The sequence below is a fragment of the Musca autumnalis genome, unplaced genomic scaffold, assembly GCF_047663935.1.
Source record: "Musca autumnalis isolate F117 unplaced genomic scaffold, ASM4766393v1 scaffold_4, whole genome shotgun sequence".
In the NCBI taxonomy this organism is placed as follows: domain Eukaryota; kingdom Metazoa; phylum Arthropoda; class Insecta; order Diptera; family Muscidae; genus Musca; species Musca autumnalis.
Genome location: NW_027411977.1, coordinates 59,601,199 through 59,626,118, shown reverse-complemented (window position 1 = coordinate 59,626,118; position 24,920 = coordinate 59,601,199). Strand labels below are relative to the sequence as shown.

General features: G+C 35.8%; 1 protein-coding gene across 50 annotated transcripts in view; it reads right to left on the bottom strand.

The window, feature by feature from the left end:
• Window positions 1–24,920, bottom strand: part of Mbs (Myosin binding subunit) — a 304,687-nt gene that overhangs the window by 7,247 nt on the left and 272,520 nt on the right. For 24 of the 50 annotated variants that reach the window (XM_073982163.1, XM_073982188.1, XM_073982199.1 and 21 more), the window contains one exon: window positions 23,242–23,646. The exons of the other annotated variants lie outside the window; for them this stretch is intronic. In XM_073982163.1, coding sequence (XP_073838264.1) covers window positions 23,521–23,646 — 126 coding nt within the window. In that variant the 3' untranslated portion in view covers window positions 23,242–23,520. Of the gene's footprint in view, window positions 1–23,241; window positions 23,647–24,920 lie in introns of those variants that run through there. 50 annotated transcript variants of the gene reach the window in all.

Below are 24,920 nucleotides of genomic sequence, written 5' to 3'. Positions count from 1 at the left end.
AAAACTAAAAATGTAAACTGAGCTTCCTTATCTCAAAAATGGTACAAGCTGGGAACAAATGATAAAGTCAATCCTCTAAAGAATTTTGACAGCTACAACATTTTCTTTAGCTCCATTTCGATTGGACTTGCGGTTTTCAAGCAAAATCGTAAAAACCTAAAAAACACCTAAAAATGTGAATTTTGACCGCGATTTATTTAAAAATCCCTACAGCGATTTTTTCTTGTTTTTGGATTTTACTCATCTATGAACACTGCTGATTCAGAATTCACAAAAACTTTCCCTGTGTAAGCGGTTTTCATCAAAAGTTAGTTAAGGCGCACCCTACATGACATTGTTTTATAAGGGGGCGATACAGTCAGTGCATTGTCCCAAGTTGAACTTCTATATCTCAAAATCGGTAAAAACTACGAAAATACCATAAAGGTCGATCTTGTAGAGAATTTTCATAGCTACAATATTTGTTTTAGTCCCATTTTGATAGGAAATGCGGTTTCTAAGCAAAATCGCGAAAACCTAAACAACCCCTAAAAATGTCAACTTAAATCGCGATTTATTTAAAAAGCGCTTCGGCGATTTTTTTTGTTTTTTGATTGTTCTCATCTATGAACATTGTAGTTTCAGAATCCGCAAAAACTTCCGAGGTGTAAGCACCTTACATTTAAAATTGTTTCAAGAGCACCGTGTACGGGCAAAATGTGCCTCATCGAAATAATGGTTTTAGACCCCAAGTATGTTTGGACGAAATGCGTTTCAGACAATTTGGAGTTGATTTAGCAATGTCCGTCCGTCTGTCTGGCAGGTGCGCACGATAACTCTCGAACGGATGAACCGATTAGGTTCAAATTTTGGCTTTCGTAATATTTTGTCCAAACTTAGTTTAAGTTCGAAGATGAGCTATATCGGTCCACTCCTTCCGGTACCTCCCACAAAAGTTCCTAAATGTTCGGCAAATTTGTGGGCATGATAACTCTTGAAGGCAGTAACCGATTTGGTCCATACTTTGCACATCGTGAAATTTCTTCCAGACTTAGATGAGGTTCCAATATGGACTCAATCGGTTCACTCCTTCGGGTACCTCCCACACAAAATTTCGGATAAGTTCAGTTTAGGACCTGCTCTCGAATAGCTTTGATTTTTGTTGTAACAACTTGTATTCACTTCCCCTCATACGACGGTATAAGTTTCATCAGGGGTAAGTCCATACTTCCTGAGAAAATGGCCGGAAAGGTGCAAAAAGCCCCTATGATACCTTGTGCAGTGGTTGGAGCGCAAGATAACTCTCGAACGGATCTGTCGATTCGATCCAAAATTTGGCCTTCGTAATATTTTATCCAAACATAGTTTACATTCGAAGATAAGCCATATCGATTCACTCCTTCAGTTACCTCCCCCACAAAACTTCAAAAATGTTCAGAACAATTTTGCGCACGATAACACTTGAAGGGAGTGACCGATGTAATCCTAATATATCTACCAGATATAGATCACGTTCGAATATGGACTATATTTGTCTACTCCTTCTGGTACCTCTCACCCAAAATTTCGGATAAGTTCACTTTAAGACTTGCTCTCGAATCACTTTGATTTTTGTTGAAGCGATTTGCATTCGCTACCTCCATTACGACGGTAAAAGTTTTTTCAGGGGCAAGTCCATATTTCTCGGGAAAAAAGTTCGAAAGGTGTAAAAAACCCCTATGTCACCATATGTGGCGGTCGGAGAGCACGATAACTCTCGAACTGTTCAATCGATTTGGTCCAACGTGTCGCGTTGCCAAATGCAATTTTTCGATTCCGTGCGGCAATATTCGCCTGACGCCGTCAAATTTTGTCGCCGTAATGTTCATTTTCCGGCGACAACAAATTAGCTGTCACCGTACATTTTTACTAACGAATAAAAACGAAAAATTGAAACGTAAGTAACATTTTCATTTATTTTAAGTGAGTTTATTTAATATTATATACGTTTTTGGTGTTTCAGTACTTATAATGGTGAAAATTACTACAAGACAGCAATTTGAAATGCTGGTTGAAAAAATGGAAGCCCACCCAAACGTAGCTCGTGGAGTCAGACTTTTTTGGCGAAACTAAAGCCACTTTTGATGAAGTGTGGAAGGATGTTGCGGAGCAATTAAATAGTTGTGGTCCACCAACCCGTACACCAGATGAATGGCCAGAGTGTGGACTCATTTTAAATACAAACTAAAGAAAAAATGTCTCAAAATAAGAAGAACATTACAGCTAAATGAGGTGGACCATCACAAGAAATATCTTTGTCGTCAATGGAGCAAGCGGTAGCAGATTTACTACCACTTAATATGGTTTCAAATCCTGCAGGTGCAATCTACGGAATTGAAGAGACATGGGATGATAATAACATTGAAATTGGACAATCTGCTGAAGTGGAAAATGAAAGACCTCAAAATGAAGTAAAAATTGGCAATGTACTTGCCAACAAACGTTTAAACCAAAATATCATTTTCTATCCAGATATACATAAATGGCGAACATCTTCCTTTGGTCCAATTATATGCACGTGAGTTCCGTCAATGCAACCGACAACGCCCGGGAAATTTGTTCTTGAAAAAAAAAAAATAGTTTTTATTTTGACGTTTTTCCTCTTCTGTTAATTTGGAAACAATCCAAATTTTACACAGTTTTTCCTCTATTAACTCCAGAACTTCACTTAATACCTTTGACAATGTGGGTTGAGCCATCCCGAGGTTAAAGTCATTGCCATGGGATTTTTGAAAGCTTCCTTCTGCAAAAAATCTTAAAGCAGCACACACTTTGAGTGGCTGTAATGCTGTTGATCTGTAGGTTTTTTTAAAGTCATAAAAAAGGTTTTAATGCCTCTACTATATAAATAACAGCGTCTTTTGGAAGCCGAAAATAGGCTTAAAACCTAAAAAAAATTAACAATTATTTTGATGAATGTTGGAAACCAAACAAACTCACAATACTGATGGCAATTCTAAAGGATTAAATTATTTTCTAAAGCTTTATGTAGTGCATTTTTTAAATTTTGTCACAGAGACGATAGACGACGCGACATGACTCGCCTCGCAATACGGAATCGACCCATTAGTCTTCGTCATATTATATCCAAACTTAATTTCATGGGCAATACCGATCCACAACTTTCGGTACATCTCCCCAATATTTAAAAAATGTCACTAAAATTCTAGGACGATATCACTTGAATGGGGCAACCAATTTGGTCCAAACTTTGGATCTCCCAATATTTTATCAAAATTTAGTTTAACTTCTAAAATGGCCCATATCGGTCCTCCCTAAGGGCATCTGCACTACAAAAGTTCAACATTTGTGTCTTAGTGCAGTTGGTGCCTAATCCACATTTTTGTCGGCAAGTTCAAATGTCCAAAAAGGGCCACAAAATTCTGAAGAGACCTTAAATACATTCGATCTGTCCGGAGGTGAAAGTTTCGCTTCACATTGGTTGAGGTTATATATCTGTCGGCAAAGCCGACTGACACTTTTTTATTTGTTTAATTTATCATTCGTGATACCAGATTGTTTAGTTTTGTGTGGTTTTAACGAAAAAAATATGTGGCAATACTTTGTTAATAATTGGTTTCTTTGGTTGGAAAATAAGGGAAATGTTGCGAATCTTTTAAATAAAATGATAAAAAATATGATTAAACGTAATTTTGTTTAAAGTAAAATGTTTCCAAAAAAGTAATTTCATTCCGAAAAAATGTTCGTTTTCTAAAGGATCGGAATACGTTTCTGTGACATGTCTGTAAATTTCGTCGAGATATTTTTTTTTTCTGAACGCACAGGACTGTTCACGTCTTGAAAAAGTAACAATTCCATGCTTTGGGCGGAGAAAAAATCAGATGTTGCACTCTTTAATCGGTTTAAAAATTTAATACTCGGCGCCACATATTTCCCTACACTTTTTTCGCTTTTATTGCGATTATCGAAACTTTTTTCATATTATTGTTTTAAACCCAAAAATATTGAGTTAAATAATCATACCAATTGTAAATGTACGTAATGTGTTGTACGTTGTTTACTGTCAATATGGATGTTATATTTACAACCTACCTGTTGACCCTTTTTTATTATTACAGTCAAACTTCTGTAAAACGAGACGTTCGTTCCTAATAAATAATTACCTTTTTTATAATCGTCTCACACAAAAACTTTATAACTAATTTTCCCTATAAACAGTTTTAAAGCTACAGTATAGAGCAGCTCCACTGTATTTTATTATTATTTATTTTATAATATTATGATATTTGATCCTTAATAATGCAAATGTGAAAATGGTTCCATACATATAACTCGAAATTAATCGATAGCATCGAATTTGCCAACAAAACAAGACGACGTCGATTCAGCATGTGGATGCAAAAACATACGAATGTTATAGCATTTAAATTTCAAAGGCTTAATCCCTCTTGGGTTGAGCCCCCGAACCTGTTAAATTGTGTATATATTGCATTAGTAAACATTAATTTTTATATTAAAAATTTTTCTTATGTTCTTCCTTTTCAGACGATACTTTATTAAAATATATTTTTTTAGATTCCCTAATTATGGTAGAGTGTCCAAAGTCAATATCAGTATAAATTAGTAATTTTAACTAAGAGATTTTAATATAAAATACATTTATTGTTTTTAATTTCTAAAAATTGCCAAACAAACATGCAAACATAAAAAAGGTTGGGAAATCATGCAAATTTAAAATTTTTTATAAAGGAAAACAATTTTTGATAGTTCGTGATCAATAGATGTTCAACAACAAACAAATGATCATTATGACATATGTTTTTTTGAATGCCAAATATGAATTTCACGGAATAACTGATGGCTAGTTTGAGAAGATATAGACAGTTATTAACAAATAAATATGATTAAAAATTAAATTAAATTAAAAATTTATAGAAAAATGTTATGAACATGACGAAAAAACTATTTTTATGTACAAATATAAACATGAACAATTCCAAAACTTTTGGGTTAATTGAAGTTTCGTAGTTTATGTCTATACCAAAGTTTTACGTACAAAGTTAATGTTTTATTATTAACTGTAAATAGTGTTTGTCTTTTTCACATCCATTTTATTCAATTGTGAGTTTTGATCTTTTTAATTTTTGAAGAATTGTTAAATCTCTTTATTCCTTGCCGTAAACCAATAACTCCAAGTATCTTTCAATGATATATGTATTAATAAGTAATAAACAGTATACAAGACTTTCTATTGTAGAAATTTGGTTTCCCTGATATAAGGTCTGTCTGGTTACTCAAAAGTTAGCTGTTGCTACAAATTGTTACAGAAAGTTTTAACAGACAACTTTCATTTGTTCTCTGTTAACTCTCTGTTATTCATTGAAAACTTGCAAATTTTTGCTGGTAAAATTTCTTCTATCACGAATTTGCATGTAACCAACCAGACATACCAATTGTCTTGTTTTATGATAGACTAATGAATGTATAGACAGAAAAATTGTAGTGTGTTTGTTTTCTCTTGACGTCTTCCTTGCATATCTGTCTTCTCACTCAATTGCATTTTTCAAATACAATTTTTGGGGGGTAAATTGCAAGATTTTGTTGAGTTTTTTATATGAGGATGTAGATCTGGCCAAATACTACCCATATATTGTCTTTTACCAGGAAAAATAGTTTATATATAGTTATTGCCATTTTAAAAAATTGAGTGTTCAGTCAACCGACTGAATTCACACTCAGTGAGTGGATTTCTTAGTCTACACATTCATTAGTCTATGCTTGTATTCGAATATCAGTACTTTGGATATCAAACTAAATCAAGCATGAGAAATCTGAAATGTACAACAGAGTCAGAATTAGTTACAAACATTTTCTTAAAGAAGAAAAACAATACCAAAGATGTGACTCAGAGTGTACTTGATGAAATTAGAATTATTTAACCCATTCAGCGCCGAAATTTTTTTTTTTTGAGAGAAAACTTAAAATTTTTTATGAAAATTATATTTTTGAGACCTTTTAAGCATTTTTAAACGTACAGTTTTCCTACAATCGGGAATTCTTTTAATAGTGCCAAATACTTTGGAGGGTAATATTGGTGTATCCTTACATGCCAATCCCTTGGTTTTTGATTGAGAAAATACTCTTACTATATTCCTAACAAATCCCTGACTTTATATGATTCTAACATTTATGATTAAATTTTTATCGCATATTAAAATTTTTCATCAAAAGTCGAAAATTACAAAAAATTCGATTATTTTGAATAGCTTGGGTTTTAGGCCAATTGCGTGGAAATGCGTAGGTTAAATGAAGCGTTATACGCGTGAAATGACAGATAAGAGAAAATACTATAACAAAATGCAAAAAACCCCACAAAAATATTCGAAAAAAAACAGAGTTTTACGACAATTTTTGCAACCATTTTTTGTGGCGTTTAAACGACCAGTGGCTTTATCTGGGCTAATTTCAAATTCGAATGAGAAAAAAATACAATTTTAGCGTTGTTGCTCAGCGTATTGACTCGTATTTTAGCAAATAAAACAAATGATTTTATTGCTTTCTTCCCGACGTTTCATCACTGTTTTTTGGCGACGTCTTCAGGGGAATTCGTCTATTTAAATAAATAATTACAATTTTCATCAATACAAAAACCCAAAATTTTGAAACAAGTTAATAATATTTGAATTAGCTTGGTTTTATATTTAGATTTTAATTAACAAATAAAATGTATCGAATTACAAATTATGTAATTCAAAATTCAATTAAAATAATTTGGAATTTCAATTGGATAAATTAGACATAGGTATACTTGGTTTTCTCAATGAAGATCGCTTGGCTGATCCTCCATAGGACCACATAGTCTTTTATAGGAAGGCCACTTGATATCCTTTGGGAAGATCATTTTGTCTTCTAGCTCTTCTATGCGAAGACCATTTGGTCTTCTTTTGGAAGACCCTTCTTTGGTCTACTATTGAATGACCATTTGGTCTATAGGAGGACCCTTTGGTCTTCTATTCGAAGACCATTTGGTCTTCTATTGGAGGACCGTTTGATCTTCGATTGGAGAACCATTTGGACTTCTTTTGAAGGACCGTTTGGACTTCTATTGAAGGACCATTTGGTCTTCTATTGAAGGACCACTTGGTCTTCTATGGAAGGACAATTTGGTCTTCTATTGAAGGACCATTTGGTCTTCTATTGAAGGACAATTTGGTCTTCTATTGAAGGACCATTTGGTCTTCTATTGGAAGACCATATAGGAAGCCTTCTATAAAAAGAAATCTTGGTATTCTATAGTAAAACCAGTTGGATTGTATTGGTTTTCTTTATGACGACTATTTGGTCTTCTATTGGAGGACCATTTGATCTTCGATTGGAGAACCATTTGGACTTCTATTGAAGGACCGTTTGGACTTCTATTGAATGACCATTTGGTCTTCTATTGAAGGACCATTTGGTCTTCTATTAAAGGACCATTTGGTCTTCTATTGAAGGACCATTTGGTCTTCTATTGAAGGACTATTTTGTTTCTATTGGAAGACCATATAGAAAGTCGTCTAAAAAAAGAAATCTTGGTCTTTATAGTTAAATCAGTTGGTCTTTAATTGGTCTTCTTTATGAAGACCATTTGGTCTTCTATATAAGGACCATTTGGTCTTCTATTGAAGGACTATTTTGTCTTCTATTGGAAGACCATATAGTCGTCTAAAAAAGAAATCTTGGTTTTTATAGTTAAACCAGTTGGTCTTTAATGGGTCTTCTTTATGAAGACCATTTGATCTTCTATTTAAGGACCATTTGGTGTTCTATTGAAGGACCATTTGGTCTTCTATTGAAGGACTATTTTGTCTTCTATTGGAAGACCATATAGAAAGTCGTCTAAAAAAAGAAATCTTGGTTTTTATAGTTAAACCAGTTGGTCTTTAATTGGTCTTCTTTATGAAGACCATTTGGTCTTCTATTGAAGGACCATTTGGTCTTCTATTAAAGGACCATTTGGTCTTCTATTAAAGGACCATTTGGTCTTCTATTAAAGGACCATTTGGTCTTCTATTAAAGGACCATTTGGTCTTCTATTGGAAGACCATATAGAAAATCGTATATAAAAAGAAATCTTGGTCTTTATAGTTAAACCAGTTGGCCTTTTATTACTCTTTTTATGAAGACCATTTCGAGATCTATTGGAATACCATTTGGTCTTCTTTATTTGGACCATAGAGGAAGTCTTCTATAAAAATAAATATTGGTCTTCTAAAGTAAAATCAGTTGGTCTTTTATTGGTCTTCTTTAGGAAGACCATTTGGTCTTTTACTGGAGGAGGGAAACAAGTCAATTCAAAATCAACACCGTATGGTGTCAACGTGAGGAAAGGCGTGTTAATTTGTTTACCTCGGCTGTTGTCGTTTTTTTGAATCGGACCACTAATGGTCTCAATACGAGCAAATGCGTGCTCAATTTTTATACCCTCAGCCTTTAGGCTAGAAAGGGTATATACCCGTTCATACGGGCAAAATGTGCCTCATCGAAATAATGTTAGTAGACCCCAAGTATGTTTGGACGAAATGTGTTTCCGACAATTTGGAGTTGATTTAGCAATATCCGTCCGTCTGTCTGGCTGGTGCGCACGATAACTCTCGAACGGATGAACCGATTCGGTTCAAATTTTGACTTTCGTAATATTTTGTCCAAACTTAGTTTAAGTTCGAAGATGAGCTATATCGGTCCACTCCCTCCGGTACCTCCCCACAAAAGTTTCAAAATGTTCGAAGAATTTGTGGGCACGATAACTCTTGAAGGGAGTAACCGATTTGGTCCATACTTTGCACATCTTGAAATTTCTACCCGACTTAGATGAGGTTCCAAAATGGACTCAATCGGCCCACTCCTTTGGGTACCTCCCACACAAAATTTCGGACAAGTTCAGTTAAGGACCTGCTCTCGAATCGCTTTGAATTTTGTTGCAGCAACTTGTATTCACAGCCCCCCATACGACGGTACAAGTTTCATCAGGGGCAAGTTCATACTTCCCGAGAAAATGGCCGGAAAGGTGCAAAAAGCCCCTATGACACCTTGTGTAGTGGTAGGAGTGCAAGATAACTCTCGAACGGATTTGTCGATTCGGTCCAAAATTTGGCCTTCGTAATATTTTATCAAAACATAGTTTAAATTCGAAGATGGGCTATATCGGTCCACTCCTTCAGGTACCTCCCCCACAAAACTTCAGAAATGTTTGGAAAAATTTTGCGCGCGATAACTCTTGAAGGAAGTGACCGATGTAATCCATACTTTGCACATCCTAATATATCTACCAGATATAGATCAGGTTCGAATATGGACTAAATTTGTCTACTCCTTCTGGTACCTCTCACACAAAATTTCGGATAAGTTCACTTTAAGACCTGCTCTCGAATCACTTTGATTTTTGATGAAGCGATTTGCATTCGCTACCTCCATTACGACGGTAAAAGTTTTTTCAGTCCATATTTCTTGCGAAAACAGCCCGAAAGGTGTAAAAACCCCCTATGTCACCATATGTGGCGGTCGGAGAACACGATAACTCTCGAACTGTTCAACCAATTTTGTCCAACATTTGGTCTTCGTCATATTATATCCAAACTTAGTCACATGGGCAATACCGGTCAACAACTTTCGGTACTTCTCCCCAATATTTAAAAAATACCACTTTGGATCTCCTAATATTTTATCTTTTGCCCATATCGGTCTTCCCTAAGAGTACCTGCTCTACAAAAGTTCAACAGTTGTGTCTTAGTGCAGTTAATTCCTATTCCACATTGTTGTCGGCAAGTTCAAATGTCCAAAAAGGCCAAATTCTGAAGAGACCTGAAATACATTCGATCTGTCCGGAGGTAAAAGTTTCGCTTCACATTGGCTGAGGGTATATATCTGTCGGCAAAGCCGACTGACACTTTTTTACTTGTTAATATTCCGACCACAAACATGTTCACTTTGACCACGGTACGTTGTCAATTCTCGAAACCGTTGACACCATCTCGTTGCCAAATTGACAACGGCGTGTCCATTTCGACCACAAACGGTCTTAAAACACTATCGACAAAGGATGTGGTCAGTTTGACCACGTATTGTGTAATTTTTTATCTGGGTGTATGAAGTCTTTTATATAAAAATAATCTTGGTCTTCAATAGTAAAACAATTTGGTCTTTTATTGGACTTCTATGGGTCCTCTATAGAAAGACCAGGAAGAATAGGACGAACTCTTGGTCTTCTATAAAATAGATTTGGTCTTTTATTGGATATTTATGGGAAGATCACTTGGACTTCTATAGGTAGTAAACTATTTTGTCTTCTTTTGGAAACAATTTGATCTTTTATAGAAATGGCACTTGGTCTCCTAAAGGAAGATGACTCGATTTTCTATTGGAAGATAACTTGATCTGTCATAGGAAGAACACCAGATGGTGACAACGGCGTACTCATTTCGACCACAAACGGTGTTGATACACTATCGACAACGGATGTGGGGTTAGTTAGACCACGTATGGTTTCATTTTTTCTCTGGGTGTAGGAAGTCTTCTATATAAAAATAATCTTGATCTTCAATAGTAAAACAATTTGGTCTTTTTTTTTTTTTGCCTATTTGGGCGAAGATAATTTTTTTTAATGATTTTTATTAATTTTCTCGTTTAGAGTTAAGCTGATGATCGAAAATTCTTTGCATGTGAAAAAGGAAAGCTCGAACCCACACAGTCACCAAATTACGTGACCTGCTTTCGCTATTAGTCAGACGTATCGACTGTGGGATGGCTTCTCTGTCCGACAACTTTTGGTTTTTCAAATGCAAATGTGTTTTTATACATTCACGGATATTTGGACTTCTATGGGTCCTCTATAGAAAGACCAGTTGATCCACTATAGGAAGATCATCTCCTTTATAGGATCTCTATGGGAAGATCACTTGGTCTTCTATAGGAAACTATTTCGTCTTCTTTTGAAAACAACTAGATCTTCTTTAGAAATGTCATTTGGTCTTCTAAAGGAAGATGACTAGATCTTCTGTTGGAAGATAACTAGGAAGAAGGAAGGAAATAACTAGTTTTTCTTTAAGAAGACCGTATTGCATTCCTACGAAGATTGGGCTTCCACAGAAGACCACTTGGTATGCTACAGGAAGACCATTTGGTATTCTATAGTATAGTATAACTATAGTACAACTACTTGGTCCATTTGGAGGTCTAAATCAGCGATAGGGCACCATACTTTTCTATTGCATACTTCAGAGGGTGTTATTGTGTGAGTGCATGATTTTTCAATTGGTTGAATTGTGTAAACCTTCACTGAGATCACGTGAGCGCTCTCTTGCCTAACGCTAGTCTAAATAAAGATCACTTGTTCTTTTATAGAAATGTCACACGGTCTTCTAATGGGAAGTCCAGTTGGTCTTCCATAAAAATAACATTTGGTGTTTTAGATGTTTCCCGCTAGATCTTCTATATGATAACCACTTGATCTTCTATATGACCTCTTGGTTTTCTATAGTAAGAACTATTAATCGTCTGAAGGAAGGTCATTTGGTACTCTAAATATTCTACTTGGTTGTCTACATGAAAAAAAACGTTGTCCTCAAAATGAAAACCATATGGCCGTCCATAAAAAGACAATAGAATACCAATTAATCCTCGTATAAATCACCAAATGATATCCTTAAAGCATAAAGAAGATGATAGTGATGTTGTCTTCGTAAAGGAGACCACTTGATATCCTAATTGAAGACGCTTCGGGGTTCTATTCAAATATATTCAAAAAAACTGCTTATCAACTGGGAGGTTCTAGAAAAGCGATGGCTATGTGAAAATATCCGGTAAAAAAGTGGATGGTTATGTCCTAAAACGATTATATCAACAGTGGAAATCAGAAAAAATGGTTTCTTTTTATGCACGTATAAAATTACCTTCGTTACAAATAGCCTGTAGGTATTCAGACATCAATATAGTTACATAATTGCATTTTGAAACCTTTTCTTGTACTTGAAAAATATATTTTAAAATCTTGCCATTCATATTATAAATAAATTTATTATTTTTAAATATTAAATTAAATTATAGTTTACAGCCTGTTTATGTATGTCGATAAGAAAATGAATATGTAAGAAACTGTAAGAAACACTACCAAACTTGAGTGTCTTTTATCAAATTTGTTTTTTGTTTTGAAGCAAAAGCAAAGGAAATAATATTTCCGAAACTAAAGTTTGGGTGGTTTTCATGTGCACACATTTTCGTTTCGAAATACATGAACAGGCTGTTAATATTGTTGTAGATTCTTTCCATAGTATATAACTGTTTCCTTTTAGAGGCACACCTAAACACTTTGAATCGATTTTGAACAACCAAACATAATTAGTTTATAAATACAATGAGAGAAAACAGACAATTAGGTAAGTTAAAAACTATTTGACAGAAAAATTAGAAATGTGTAACAAAATTTCTCTATGAAACAAAACCAACAACAAATCATGAAAACAATAAGATAAAACATAGTTACCATATTTATTTTGTTGTAAACTTAATATGTAAACAATAAAATAAATTAATATAATCATTACATAATTTTGTATAACGAAAATATTCGTTTATTTAATACAAAAAAATAAATAATACAAAAATTGAAATTGTTGTTAGCCTAAGGCTCAATCAAAAACTAGTTGTTATTTATTATATAAAATAAAATAAACAAAAGGATAGACACATTACAGTTGAAGGATAGAAAATTAAAGTGATAATCAGGAGGACATCAGACTAGAGGAATAATAGTAGTGGTGGTTGTGGTAGTAGTGGAGGCAGTCATCATTATCATCATCAATATTTGTAAACTCATTCCAAACGTTGGTTAAAATAAATATCGTTATAATAACATTCACACATAACATGTAGATAGATAAACGGATTCATACTCATCATCCTCCATCATCAATTGGCCATGGTTATCCATTCATCAGCATAAGAATGTTCATCATTATTTTCTTCGTAATCGAATAGTGATCTTCATCATCATTAAGTGCAGATAATAATGGCCATCTTCACAGTCCCTTTTTAACTCCTTGGACGCACCATGTTTATCCATTTGGCAGAAGAAAACTCTCATTTAAGGTCATCACAAATTTTACAAAACGTTCTTCCATTATTATGTGGTAAATTGCCCTTTGCCATATCCAAAAGAATGCTTCTAGCTCTCATTAGAACATTTTGGGGCCCATTATGCCTTAGAGGTCATTTATTTGATTTGATGAATGTGTAGCAAGATTTTAGCATGTTGTGTGAAGAGCAGTCAGTAGCTGTGTTTTGGCTATTTTGTATTCCGTATCAAATAGTGACCTAGCTAGTAGCACTGCATGTTTCCAATAAGAATTGTATAAGCAAACAATTTCGACTAATAGATTTTTATTTATTTAATATATTTTGATTTATTTTTGTTTAATTTGTATGTATTGTTGGTGGTATTGAGTATTACATTATTTTAAATTCCATTGTATGTCGCCGCCTAGGCAGTTAATGAACAATTGATTGGTATATTTTGATATTTGTTTGTATATATAGAAATTGTTTTTGTTTATATGCAAATTTTAACTAGAATATTATTTAAGAGAGATAATTTCGTTTTTAATAAACAAATATTTTTTACCAAATGGATTTATACAGTGTTTCTGTTGTTCGCGAAATTTTAAGTTCACAACGGATTATTTTCATCTGCCTGAATATTATGGGATTATGGAAAATATTACAGGAAATTTAAAAAACAACTTTGAAAAATAATTCCGATTCCGAAAAACCAAATGTTGCATGTTCGAAAAGTCTGAACAATTTTTGAAGCAACAATTTCCAAGAAAACCGTTAAGATTTTCATTCAATTTTTGCAAGGAATTTTTTCACCCACTTCGATCAGATTTCGTTCCGAATTCGGGACAGACAACAAATTTAATAATAGAGACTTGTAATTTGTAACTTGTAATTTGTTTACAATTAAATTGATAGCTAAAAGTTAAAACACTGATATTGAATGAATTTGACGAAAACTACTGTCATTTTACTTATTTTAATTGATTGTATGATTTTCTTTTCTCGCAACGCAGTTAGAGTTGAGTTGCTATCCATAATTTGCCTTTGAACCTCCCAATATTTTTCTCCCGATTTCGTTACCAACAGATTCCAAACTAATCTAATAAAGGGTATGGGCATAATTTCAGAAAAAAAATCTTCCAACATTTTTTCGAGTTCGCACCAAATTCAGTCCTATGGGAATAAATAAACCCTCAACGTAACTTCTTTGGACATTTTAGCTGATGGAATATTCTTTCTCTTTTTTCAGGGAGAGAATATTGAGAGGTTATGGGTTCACATTAGCATCACTGCTCACTGTGCTCTTGAAGCAACTTTAAATGGAAGGTGCTTATTGGGAAGTTTTTGCGGATTCTGAAACTGTCCTTCGGGGTTCATAATATACTCACCAAGGCCTTTCTTCCCGTAGAGGAATTTTCCGTGCCCCAGACTTTCACCTCCATTTTGTTGCACAGTGTTATCTAATCTAATCTAAAAAAATGTGTTCAGCTAGGTGAAAGGTACCACCTATGGGGCTATATCAAAGAGTCAACCTATCTTTAAATTTTTGGCGGAAAAGTTTTATAGCTGCAGGGAACTTCAAGAGTCAAATTGAGGGTACTTTCATCAAAGCAATGTAGACCCTCAAAAATGGACCTATATTGACGATTATTTTTGAATAGACAAAATTGTAGCTAAAATTCCCAAAATACCGATCATTCGGTTAAAAATTGCAGCTAAAATTCTCAAAATACCGAAAATCGGGAGATACCGTTATATGGAGGCTATACCAAAACATGGACCTATGTGGTGGAGATGTTTTATGACCACTGAGAACCTCAAACGGCAAATTACAGGTAGTTCGGTTACAAATTGGGGCTAAAATTCTCAAAATACCGAAAATCGGGAGGTACCGTTATATGAGGGCTTTACCAAAACATGGACTATGTTGACGATGTTTCGAGGAGATATTTCATGACCACTGAGAACCTCAAATGGCAAATTACAGCTAGTTCGGTTAAAAATTGTAGCTAAAATTCTAAAAATACCGAAAATCGGGAGGTACGGTTATAAGGGGGCCATACCAAAACATGGACCTACATACGTTGACGATGTTTGGTGGAGATGTTTCATGACCATTGAGAACCTCAAATGTCAAATTGCAGATAGTTCGGTTACAAATTGTGGCTAAAATTCTCAAAATACCGAAAATCGGGAGGTACCGTTATATGGGTCTATGGACCTATGTTGACGATGTTTAATAGAGATATTTCATGACCACTGAGAACCTCGAATGGCAAATTACAGCTAGTTCGGTTAAAAATTGTAGCTAAAATTCTCAAAATACCAAAAATCTGGAGGTACCGATATATGGGGGCTATACCAAAACATGGACCTATGTTGACCATGTTTCGTGGAGATATTTCATGACCACTGAGAACCTAAAATGTCAAATTGCAGATAGTTCGGTTAAAAATTGTGGCTAAAATTCTCAAAATACCGAAAATTGGGAGGTACCGTTATATGGGGACTATACCAAAACATGGACCTATGCCCATATCCTTTGGGATATAAGTTTGTTGATCACTAGGAACTCTAAGTGCCAAATTATAGCTATAGGTATGCACATGTGGCGAAGAACGTCAAAATACCTCAAATCCGGAGGTACCGTTATATGGGGGCTATACCAAAGAGTGGACCGATATAGCCCATCTTCGAACTTGACCTGCCTATGGAAAAAAGACCCTCGGGTGCAAAATTTCAGCACTCTATCTCAATTATTGCGGGCGCTAGAGTGATTACAACAGACGGACATGGCTAGATCGTCTTAGAATTTTATCCTGATCAAGAATATATATACTTTATAGGGTCGCAAATGATTAGTTCGATGTTTTACAAAGAATGACAAACTTAATATACCCTCCATACTATGGTGGAGAGTATAAAAAAATCGCCGGAGCGCTTTTTAAATAAAACGCGATTCAAGTCGGTATTTTTAAGGGTTTTTTTTAGGTTTTCACGATTTTGCTTGGAAACCTCAATTCCTATCGAAATGGGACGAAAGAAAATATTGTAGCTATGAAAATTCTATACAAGATTAACCTTTATGGCATTTTCGTAGGTTTTACCGTTTTTGAGATATAGAAGTTCAAATTGGGATAATGCACTGACTGTATCGTCTCTTTATAAAACAGTGTAATGACTACAATTTTCCAACTTAAACTTATGTATATATCTCCAAAATGGTACAACCTAGGGTCAGAGCGCTAACATATGCATACCACACTGGCATCTCACAGCTTACCACAGACCAGTCCATTGCTTTATAAAAAGTCCAACGGCGGTCAGTGACTTGAGGACCTTGTTCCCACTTCTCACCTTATCACAAATAGCTGTGGCTTGCTTAAACAACTTAAACATGATATCAAACATTACATCCAATATCTTGGGGGGCGGTTAGTGATTGGAATCAGAACACCATCGGCCATATATTCAGAGCAAGCCTCATTTCAGCAGTCCAAGTGGTGAACAGTGTGACAGTGAGTAAATTTTGCGGTGTTTTTTTTCATAATCCTCCGGTGGAAGAACTGCACCAAGTTACCTATGTAGATGTCCGGAGGGATTGACATTTCAAAAAGAAAGAGGTTAAACAGTTCCGGAGATATCACCTTGGCTTGGGGAACTCCCAGTTTCACTTTACGGGTCTTAGACTTCTTACTTCTGAACAGAGCTCCTATTTCCTCGTTTTTACTCGCGAGTGAAAAGTACCTGCGAGTGGGAGTACTCGAAGAGTAAGAGTTTTAAAATAAGTTTACTCTCCACTATTTTGTTTTATTTGCAAGCACTCGCGAGTAAAAGTTCGAGAGGAGGACGGTCGGTGGTTCGGTGAAGGGTGCTCGGAGTTTCTGAATTTTGGAGGAGGGTGGTAGGAAGTTCGCGAGCACCCTCCGAACACACACGAACTCACAAACGGTAAAAAATAAATAAATTTTTCCTACTCGATTTTACCCTTCGAGTAAACTCGTACTCTATTTCGAGCATTTTCTCTCCCACTCTTTTTTTCTTCCAAAACTCGTACTCGTACTAGCAAACACTTTTCACTCGAGAGTAAAAACGAGCAAGCCTGAAATATGCTTCGCGAGTGACGCGTAAAAATAGAGTATATTCTATTTATTTTTTCTACTCGAGCGAGTACTCCTGCTCGAACTCACTCGAATTTCACTCGCGAGTAGAATTCGAGCGAGTATTTCGAAGCTCTGAATTTCACAAATAACTTTTGTCCACACATATAGTTGATTATCCAACGTTTAGAACAACAGCTGGATGGAAGTGTTCTCTATGTCTTCGATCAGCTTGGTATTAGGCATATTTGGAATCCATGCTGATTTTGAAAGATTGGGTAAACTGCTTCTCATCATGGGGTGAAATGAGTAGTGCTTTTAGGATCTTTGCTACGGCCGACAGGAGGGAAATCGTCCTCTGCTAGCATCCTTGCTTCGCTTTATTAGCGGGACCATCCTGTCAACTTTCCACAGGCTTCGGATACAATATGGGTGGCTAACGATAAATTGAGGTCAATTGTTAAATACTCAACTCTGGGTTCATCCAGTTGCTTAAACATTATTATTTGGAATATCGTGAAGCCAACACGTTGATTTATTTCGCGTTTCGGATGACATCTCCCCAAAATCACACCTCGGCTGAAAAGTCTCTTAAACGTCGTAGCACAATTGTCATCGTCAGAGTTCATACTACGAAACTCATCACTCTTATTTGCTAATCGCGCAGCCCTTGCTGGGAAATTTGGTATAATTTCGGGTAGCTAACGGCTGCAGTTGTGATGATGTCCGGTGAAATTTTCTCAGCTACCAGAGCATTTAAGACAATGTCTAGCTCTCCGAGGTGGTGATTGGAAAATTCTCTGAACCCTTGTCAATCAACTTTCCCATGGTTCAGAGAGTTTCTGAAGTCGCGATCGTTTTTGCTTGCAGGGGTTGTGCTTGTATTGTGTTAAACAACAACAACAACGAACAAAGGCACAAGATGTTGATTATCCCTGCAAGCAAAAACTATCGCAGAAGTGACTTAAACGTGTCGCCTAGGTGATGAAAACACTCGAAGCGATTGTCGAGTAAATTGATTGATTGAGCAAATAGATAGCTCCACATTCTGCACTGCGAACAAGGCACCCAACCACCAGGATTAGAGGAGACTGCCACAGTTCGCCATCGTGTCACCCGGTCTGACGAATGACGTGACATGGCAACCCGTCATTTCCCTTGGGTCGGACCATCTCCCAATCCTCATCTCCATAAACAGACCACCAGACTTCATAACCTCTGAACGCCCCATTTTCATTAATCACAAGGAAAGCAGATTGACAAGGTTTCAGAGAGTTCAATAATCAACGCTTCAGAGAACTGCCCAATCCCTCGGATGTTCGGGTAGCAGAGAGGAGATTCCGAGACATCATCACTGCTGCAGCCGCTTGCTTTATTCCTGCTGGTCGAATACCTGAAATAAGACACAATTTCCCAGCAGAGGCGACGGGATTAGCTAATGATCGTGATGAGCTTCGCCGCACGAACCCTAACGACCCCAGAGTCAGGGAACTGACAATGGAAGTCAATAGATTAGTCGGTGAACACAAGCGGAAAAAGTGGCTAGAACATCTGAAGTACTGCAACATTGGAGCCGGCTGTAATAAATTGTGGACAACGGTTAAGGCGCTATCGAACCCTGGTAGGAGAGACAATCGGACATCTGTCATGTTTAACGGCGTGGCTGTGACAGATCCGAAGAGGTGCGCTGGCTATTTCTGCCGACAATTTATCTCTTCCAGCCGAGGAAGAACCGCCACAATTTACAATGGATGATGTTGCAGATGTTATCCGAGGCGCAAAGTCGTCCAAAGCGCTTGGACCTGACGGAATTTCTGTGGTAATGCTAAAACAGCTGGATGACCCAGGAGTCGAGTATTTAAGCAAGGTCCTCAACTTATCGCTAGCCACCCTAATAGTTCCCTATGCCTGGAAGATGAAGGTGAATCATACAGGCCGATTTCACTTCTATCGCCAGTAACAAAGATACTCGAGGCATTACTCCTCCCCAGCATCAGAACGTGTTATCCAGTTGCGGATCATCAACACAGATTCCGAAAGCAGCATTGTACCACAACAGCACTGCACGCCATTTCCACATATATTGGACGAGGACTCAACCAGGACAAACCATGTCACAGAACAGTGATGGTAGCATTGGATCTGACCAAAGCATTTGAAACGGTCAGCCATGCAAGGCTGTTCGAGGACATCGAGAATACTACCTTCCGGCCTTGTCGGAAACGCTGGGTCATCAACTATGTGTGTGGTCGCCAGTCATACGTGGAATTCAGAGACAAGAAGTCCAAACCCCGTAGAGTGAAGCAGGGAGTTCCTCAAGGAGTGGTGATATCTCCGAAACTGTTTAACCTCTACCTCTCTGCAATTCCACGCCCTCCCGACGGCAATGAGTTAATTGCGTACGCGGATGATTGTACACTCATGGCCTGACGCCAAACATCGGTAATGTTTGTGACAGGCTAAATGCCTATCTCCATGATTTTCTTGAGTTTTTTTCACACGAGGAATATGAAAATATCCACCACTAAGTCAACAGCCACACTGTTCACCACATGGACGGCGCAGATGAAGAGCTCCCACTGAATGTGCAGGTCGACGGTGCAATTATTCCGACCTCAAACTACCCCAAAGTCCTAGGGGTCACATTCGATAGCATGTATAAGTCGTCCCGGCATACTACAGTTATCTTCGATAAGATGAGAAACAGGAACAAGGTCCTCAAGTCCCTAGCCGGCAGCACTTGGGGTGCGGATAAGAAACCACATACAACGCGATAGGTCGTACTGTGGTAAGCTATGCGGCGCCAGCGTGGTTTGCTAACATAAGTGATACGCAATGGGATAAACTACAAATCTGCCAGAATGCTACCCTGAGAACAGCTACAGGGTGTCACCTCATGTCTGCAGTGGACCATTTACATGAGGATAAGAAGATCCTTCCTGTGCGTCGACACAACAGGATGCTATCCTAGCTTTTACCGGCAAATGGCAGGATGATGGCGTGGACTATTGCAGGCTCTGTGAAGATGAGGAGGAAACGGAGACGATTGAGCATATTTTATGTCGTGTCCCGATGTTAACTCGAAAGCGATATAGATTAACGGAAATATGCTTTCCTCCAAGCTTAACCTTCTACTCGAACATGGAACCAACAATCATAAACAACATCATCAAAAATTTGAATTGGCTGGGACGGCGCGACCCATAAGCGTAACTACTTCTCTGACAGTTTTTCTACCATCACCAAATAAATCACCCTCTCTTTCTTTATTATATCTTCATTTTTTTAATAATCCATTTATTATTACTTTCCCAACCACACCCTCTTTTCTTTATTCTTCTTTTTTCTTGTCTTTTCAGGTAATTCTGAACATCTTTTATGGATGATCACAATGGACCGAAAGGTCTCCGAGTGGCGTAGTCAATATATATATATTGACTACACATCCCCAAACCTAAACCTAAGCTGGATGCTATAGGGAAGACCAAAACACCATCTGGTGGATATGCCTGAACCCCCAGGCAAGTTAGGGAGGATTATCGAGATCTGGAGAGAGAGGTCCAAAGATATAAAAGAGAACCTCTAGATCAACGTGCATACCAGGCAGGTGTAAGGGACATTCACACTGATGCGGTTGCAGAGGCTCTGGCAGCCTACTGTGCGAATATCGTCCTCGACGATCATCCACCACCCGTGGCAGCAGAAGAACAACAGCCGCCAAGACAAACGAGAGTCGTGTTGGCACAACTTAGATATTGTTGGTGCAGCCGCCTCAATTCTTATTGGGCCAAGATTGATGGCATGCGGAATATCTGCCCAGCATGTGGCACCTGTTTAACTGCCCAGCCAAACCGACTAACTTAACTCCACTCTTTCTTTGGACAAATCCTATTCAGGTGGCGTCCTTTCTGAACTTGGAGCTGGAGGCAGAGCGGAATCAATAAAATAAAGATTTACATGTACTTGTAGATGCTGCTACAACAACAACATTACACTAAGGGCTACTTAGCCACCGTTGAAAATTTGTTGTTGCCTTTTCTTGAAAATCGAACACGGGCATTTAGTGTGCAAGACAAGACAACGGATTTGGAATACTTGATGGGAAATGCATAACACCACCACATCATTGGATATGTATTACTTAATTGATAGCACTGTCGACATTACACGGTGCTCTTGAATCAAATTTAAATGAAAGGTGCTTACACCTGGGAAGTTTTTGCGGATTCTGAAACTACAATCTTCATAGATGAGAAAAATCAAAAAACAAAAAAAATTGGGGGAGCGCTTTTTAAATAAATCGCGATTCAATTTGAAATTTTTAGGGGTTGTTTAGGTTTTCACGATTTTGCTTAGAAACCGCAAGTCCTGTCTAAATGAGACTGAAGAAAATGTTGTAGCTATGAAAATTCTCTACAAGATTGACATTCACGTTATTTTCGTAGGTTTTACCATTTTTGAGATATTGAAGTTCAAATTGGGACAATGCACTGACTGTATCGCCCCCTTATAAAGCAATGTAATGAAGGGGGCGCCTTAACTAAGTTTTGATGAAAACCGCTTACACAGGGGAAATTTTTGTGAATTCTGAAACAGCAATGTTCATAGATGAGAAAAATCCAAAAAGAAGAAAAAATCGCTGTAGGGATTTTTAAATAAATCGCGGTCAAAATTCACATTTTTAGGTTTTCACGATTTTGCTAGGAAACCGCAAGTCCAATCGAAATGGAGCTAAGGACAATTTTGTAGCTGTGAACATTCTCTACAGGATTGACGCTTATGATTTGTTCTTAGGCTGTACCATTTTTGAGATAAAGAAGCTCAGTTTACATTTTTAGGTTTTGTTTGTTAGGGTTTCGCGATTTTGCTTGAATACGGCAAGTCTTATCGGCATGGGACGTGAGCAAATCTTATAGCTGTGAAAATTCTCTACAAGACTGGCTTATGTAATTTTTCCTAGGTTGTACCATTTTTTTTAGATATACAAGTTTAAGTTGGGAAATTGCAGTCATGACATTGTTTTATAAGGAGACGATACAGAATTGAATTAAATTTGTATTGTCCCAATTTCAACTTCTATATCTCAAAAGTTGTAAAACCTACGAAAATATCATTAATGTCAATCTTGTAGAGAATTTTGACAGCTACAACATTTTCTTTATTCCCATTTTGATGGGACTTGCGGTTTCCAAGCAAAATCGCAAAAACCTAAACAGCCCCTAAAAATGTTAACTTGAATCGCGATTTATTTAAAAAGCGCTCCGGCGATTTTTTTTTTGTTTTTTGATTTTTCTCATCTATGAACATTGTAGTTTCAGAATCCGAGAAAATTTCCCATTTCACCTTCCATTTAAATTTGATTCAAGAGCACCGTGATTAGGTTTTCTATTCAGTGAGTAAGGTGCCAAATTGTAGGTCGTATTTTGTTCCCCGTCCAAGCTGCAACTTTGTCAAAATTTGTGAGGATAGTTGAGGTTAGCCGAAACAAAACAAGTTACATTAGATTCAATTTTTCGGCATTACAGGCATTAGAAAAACATTTTGTAAGAAAATCATCAGGACTTGCCGAAAATATTAAGATCATATTATATTTTCTTTAGATTTTGTTGATATTTTGCGTTTGCAATAATTTTTTTTCCAAAGGTCTCACTGTATAAAATCCATTTGTTTTTAATTTCACAATTCAATTAATAAAATTAATTTAATTTTTTAATTAAAAAAATACTCAACTTTTTTTGAATAGGGAAAACTGATATGTTTTGTATTTATGTTACAACAAAACAATACACCTATAAAACTAATAAATAAATACAATATTGTTTTCTTTTTAAACCACAACAACAAATTATTACTAAAAATAAATATATGTTGTTGAAGAATTTTTATATAATATTTAATATAATAAATATATATTTATTTTTTAAAATATGTAAATATTATTTTTTAAATACTTCACATCACTTAACGGCTATGCAAAAATAAATAAATGAGAGATAGAGAAGAAAATAAATATATAAAACAACAACAAAAAACTATCAATATATTTCCACTAAATATTATGTTTAACTACTTGTTTTTGTTTATGTTTTTTGGTTTGATTTATTTGTTTGTTTGTTTTTGGTGCAAGAATTTTTTGGTTATTTGTAAAAGATTTGATACGAAATTACGTTTTCATTATTAGAGCAGTTTTCAGTTGTTCAATTTTGGCTTTGTTGTTAAATTACTAGAAAAAACACTATTAAGTATAAATATTCAAGTTCCTTATTACATATATGTATGTATGTATATATGGTATATTAAATAAATATTGTGCTGTGTAACTATTTTTGTTAATTATTTTCTTGGTTTTAAATTATTGTTTATTATTGGCCTTCGATAGTTGACTCTGGGCCGATGAGGTCAACTTCGAGACAACACGTGTGAGAGCACGATTTTCAGCACGTAAACGTTCGTTCTCATTCTTTAACTTCTGTAGTAGCTACAATTACAATTAGAAAATCAAAATCAAAGAAAATGTGGAGAGAGAGAAATAGAAAGAAAAAAGAATGGAATGTAAAACAAATGCATGAATTTTGAGATACATGATGTTTCTTTTTTTTTCAAAATCGAGTGATATCAAAAATCAAAAAACGAAATTAAACGAAAAAAATGCAGGGAATTGGGGGTGGTTGGGCAAATGCTTTGATTTTGAATAACAATGTTGGGAGGGAAACTGATGTTAATTACACTAGGTAACAAACAAGTTGTTGCATAGTGTTTTGAAACAAATTGTGGCATGAAACGATATAAAAGAAATAATAATTTTTTTTTGTATGGAAAACGAAAAATGCATGAACCTTTATGGTCTTCCTTTTCATGAAAAGCCTGAAAGTATGCTACAATTTTTTGTTTCTTTTGATAATTAAAAAATAACAAAAATTGGAATGGAAAAATGGATGTCTCCATGTTAAAAACCAATAAAAAAAGCACACAAATAGATGAATTGAAAGAAATATTGCACAACTTGGTGGGTGGATGGCTGGATGAAATTTTAATGAAACGTGCTTGGTGGATCAAATCAAACAAAAATAGACATTTTTAACAACACATTATCAACATGTAATTGATGTTCGAAATATAAAATAAAACAAAAACGAACGAGTGTGGACATAAGAACACAATAAAAATTAAAAATAAAAAAATTATAAAATAAAAAAAGTAATAAAAATCAATAATCAGGTGGGAAGGAAGAAAACATTGTTGCGCTGCCTGTTCCAAATGCTATATACAAGGAAGGTAGGTGTAACACATAAATCTTGTTTGTTGTTGTTTTAGATGACTGTTTGTTGTCTGTTGTAGACTTTGTGTCTATATTTTGTTCTTGTAATGATCATATAATGAATTGGAGATGGCGAAAATGTTGCAAATGATGATGATGACGATGAGTAGAAGAGTGATTTGATGAATGGATATATGGCAAATGAGAAGACAGGGAATGAGATGACACTTGACAAGACTCACAAATAGACAATGAATGACACACACACATACATATATATAAAAAACTTAAATGAAAATCCATGAGAAACAAAAATAATATATGATGAGTTTGGAACACAATGTGTTATAAAAAAATTTGTTTGGAAAACTACAAAAGTAAAATTGTATTAGTTTTCCTCTATGTTTAAATGTTCATGCTATTCTAGCATTCAATTCGTACTTTTTTTTAATTTTAATATATTGTAAATATAATATAAGAGATATAACACTCTA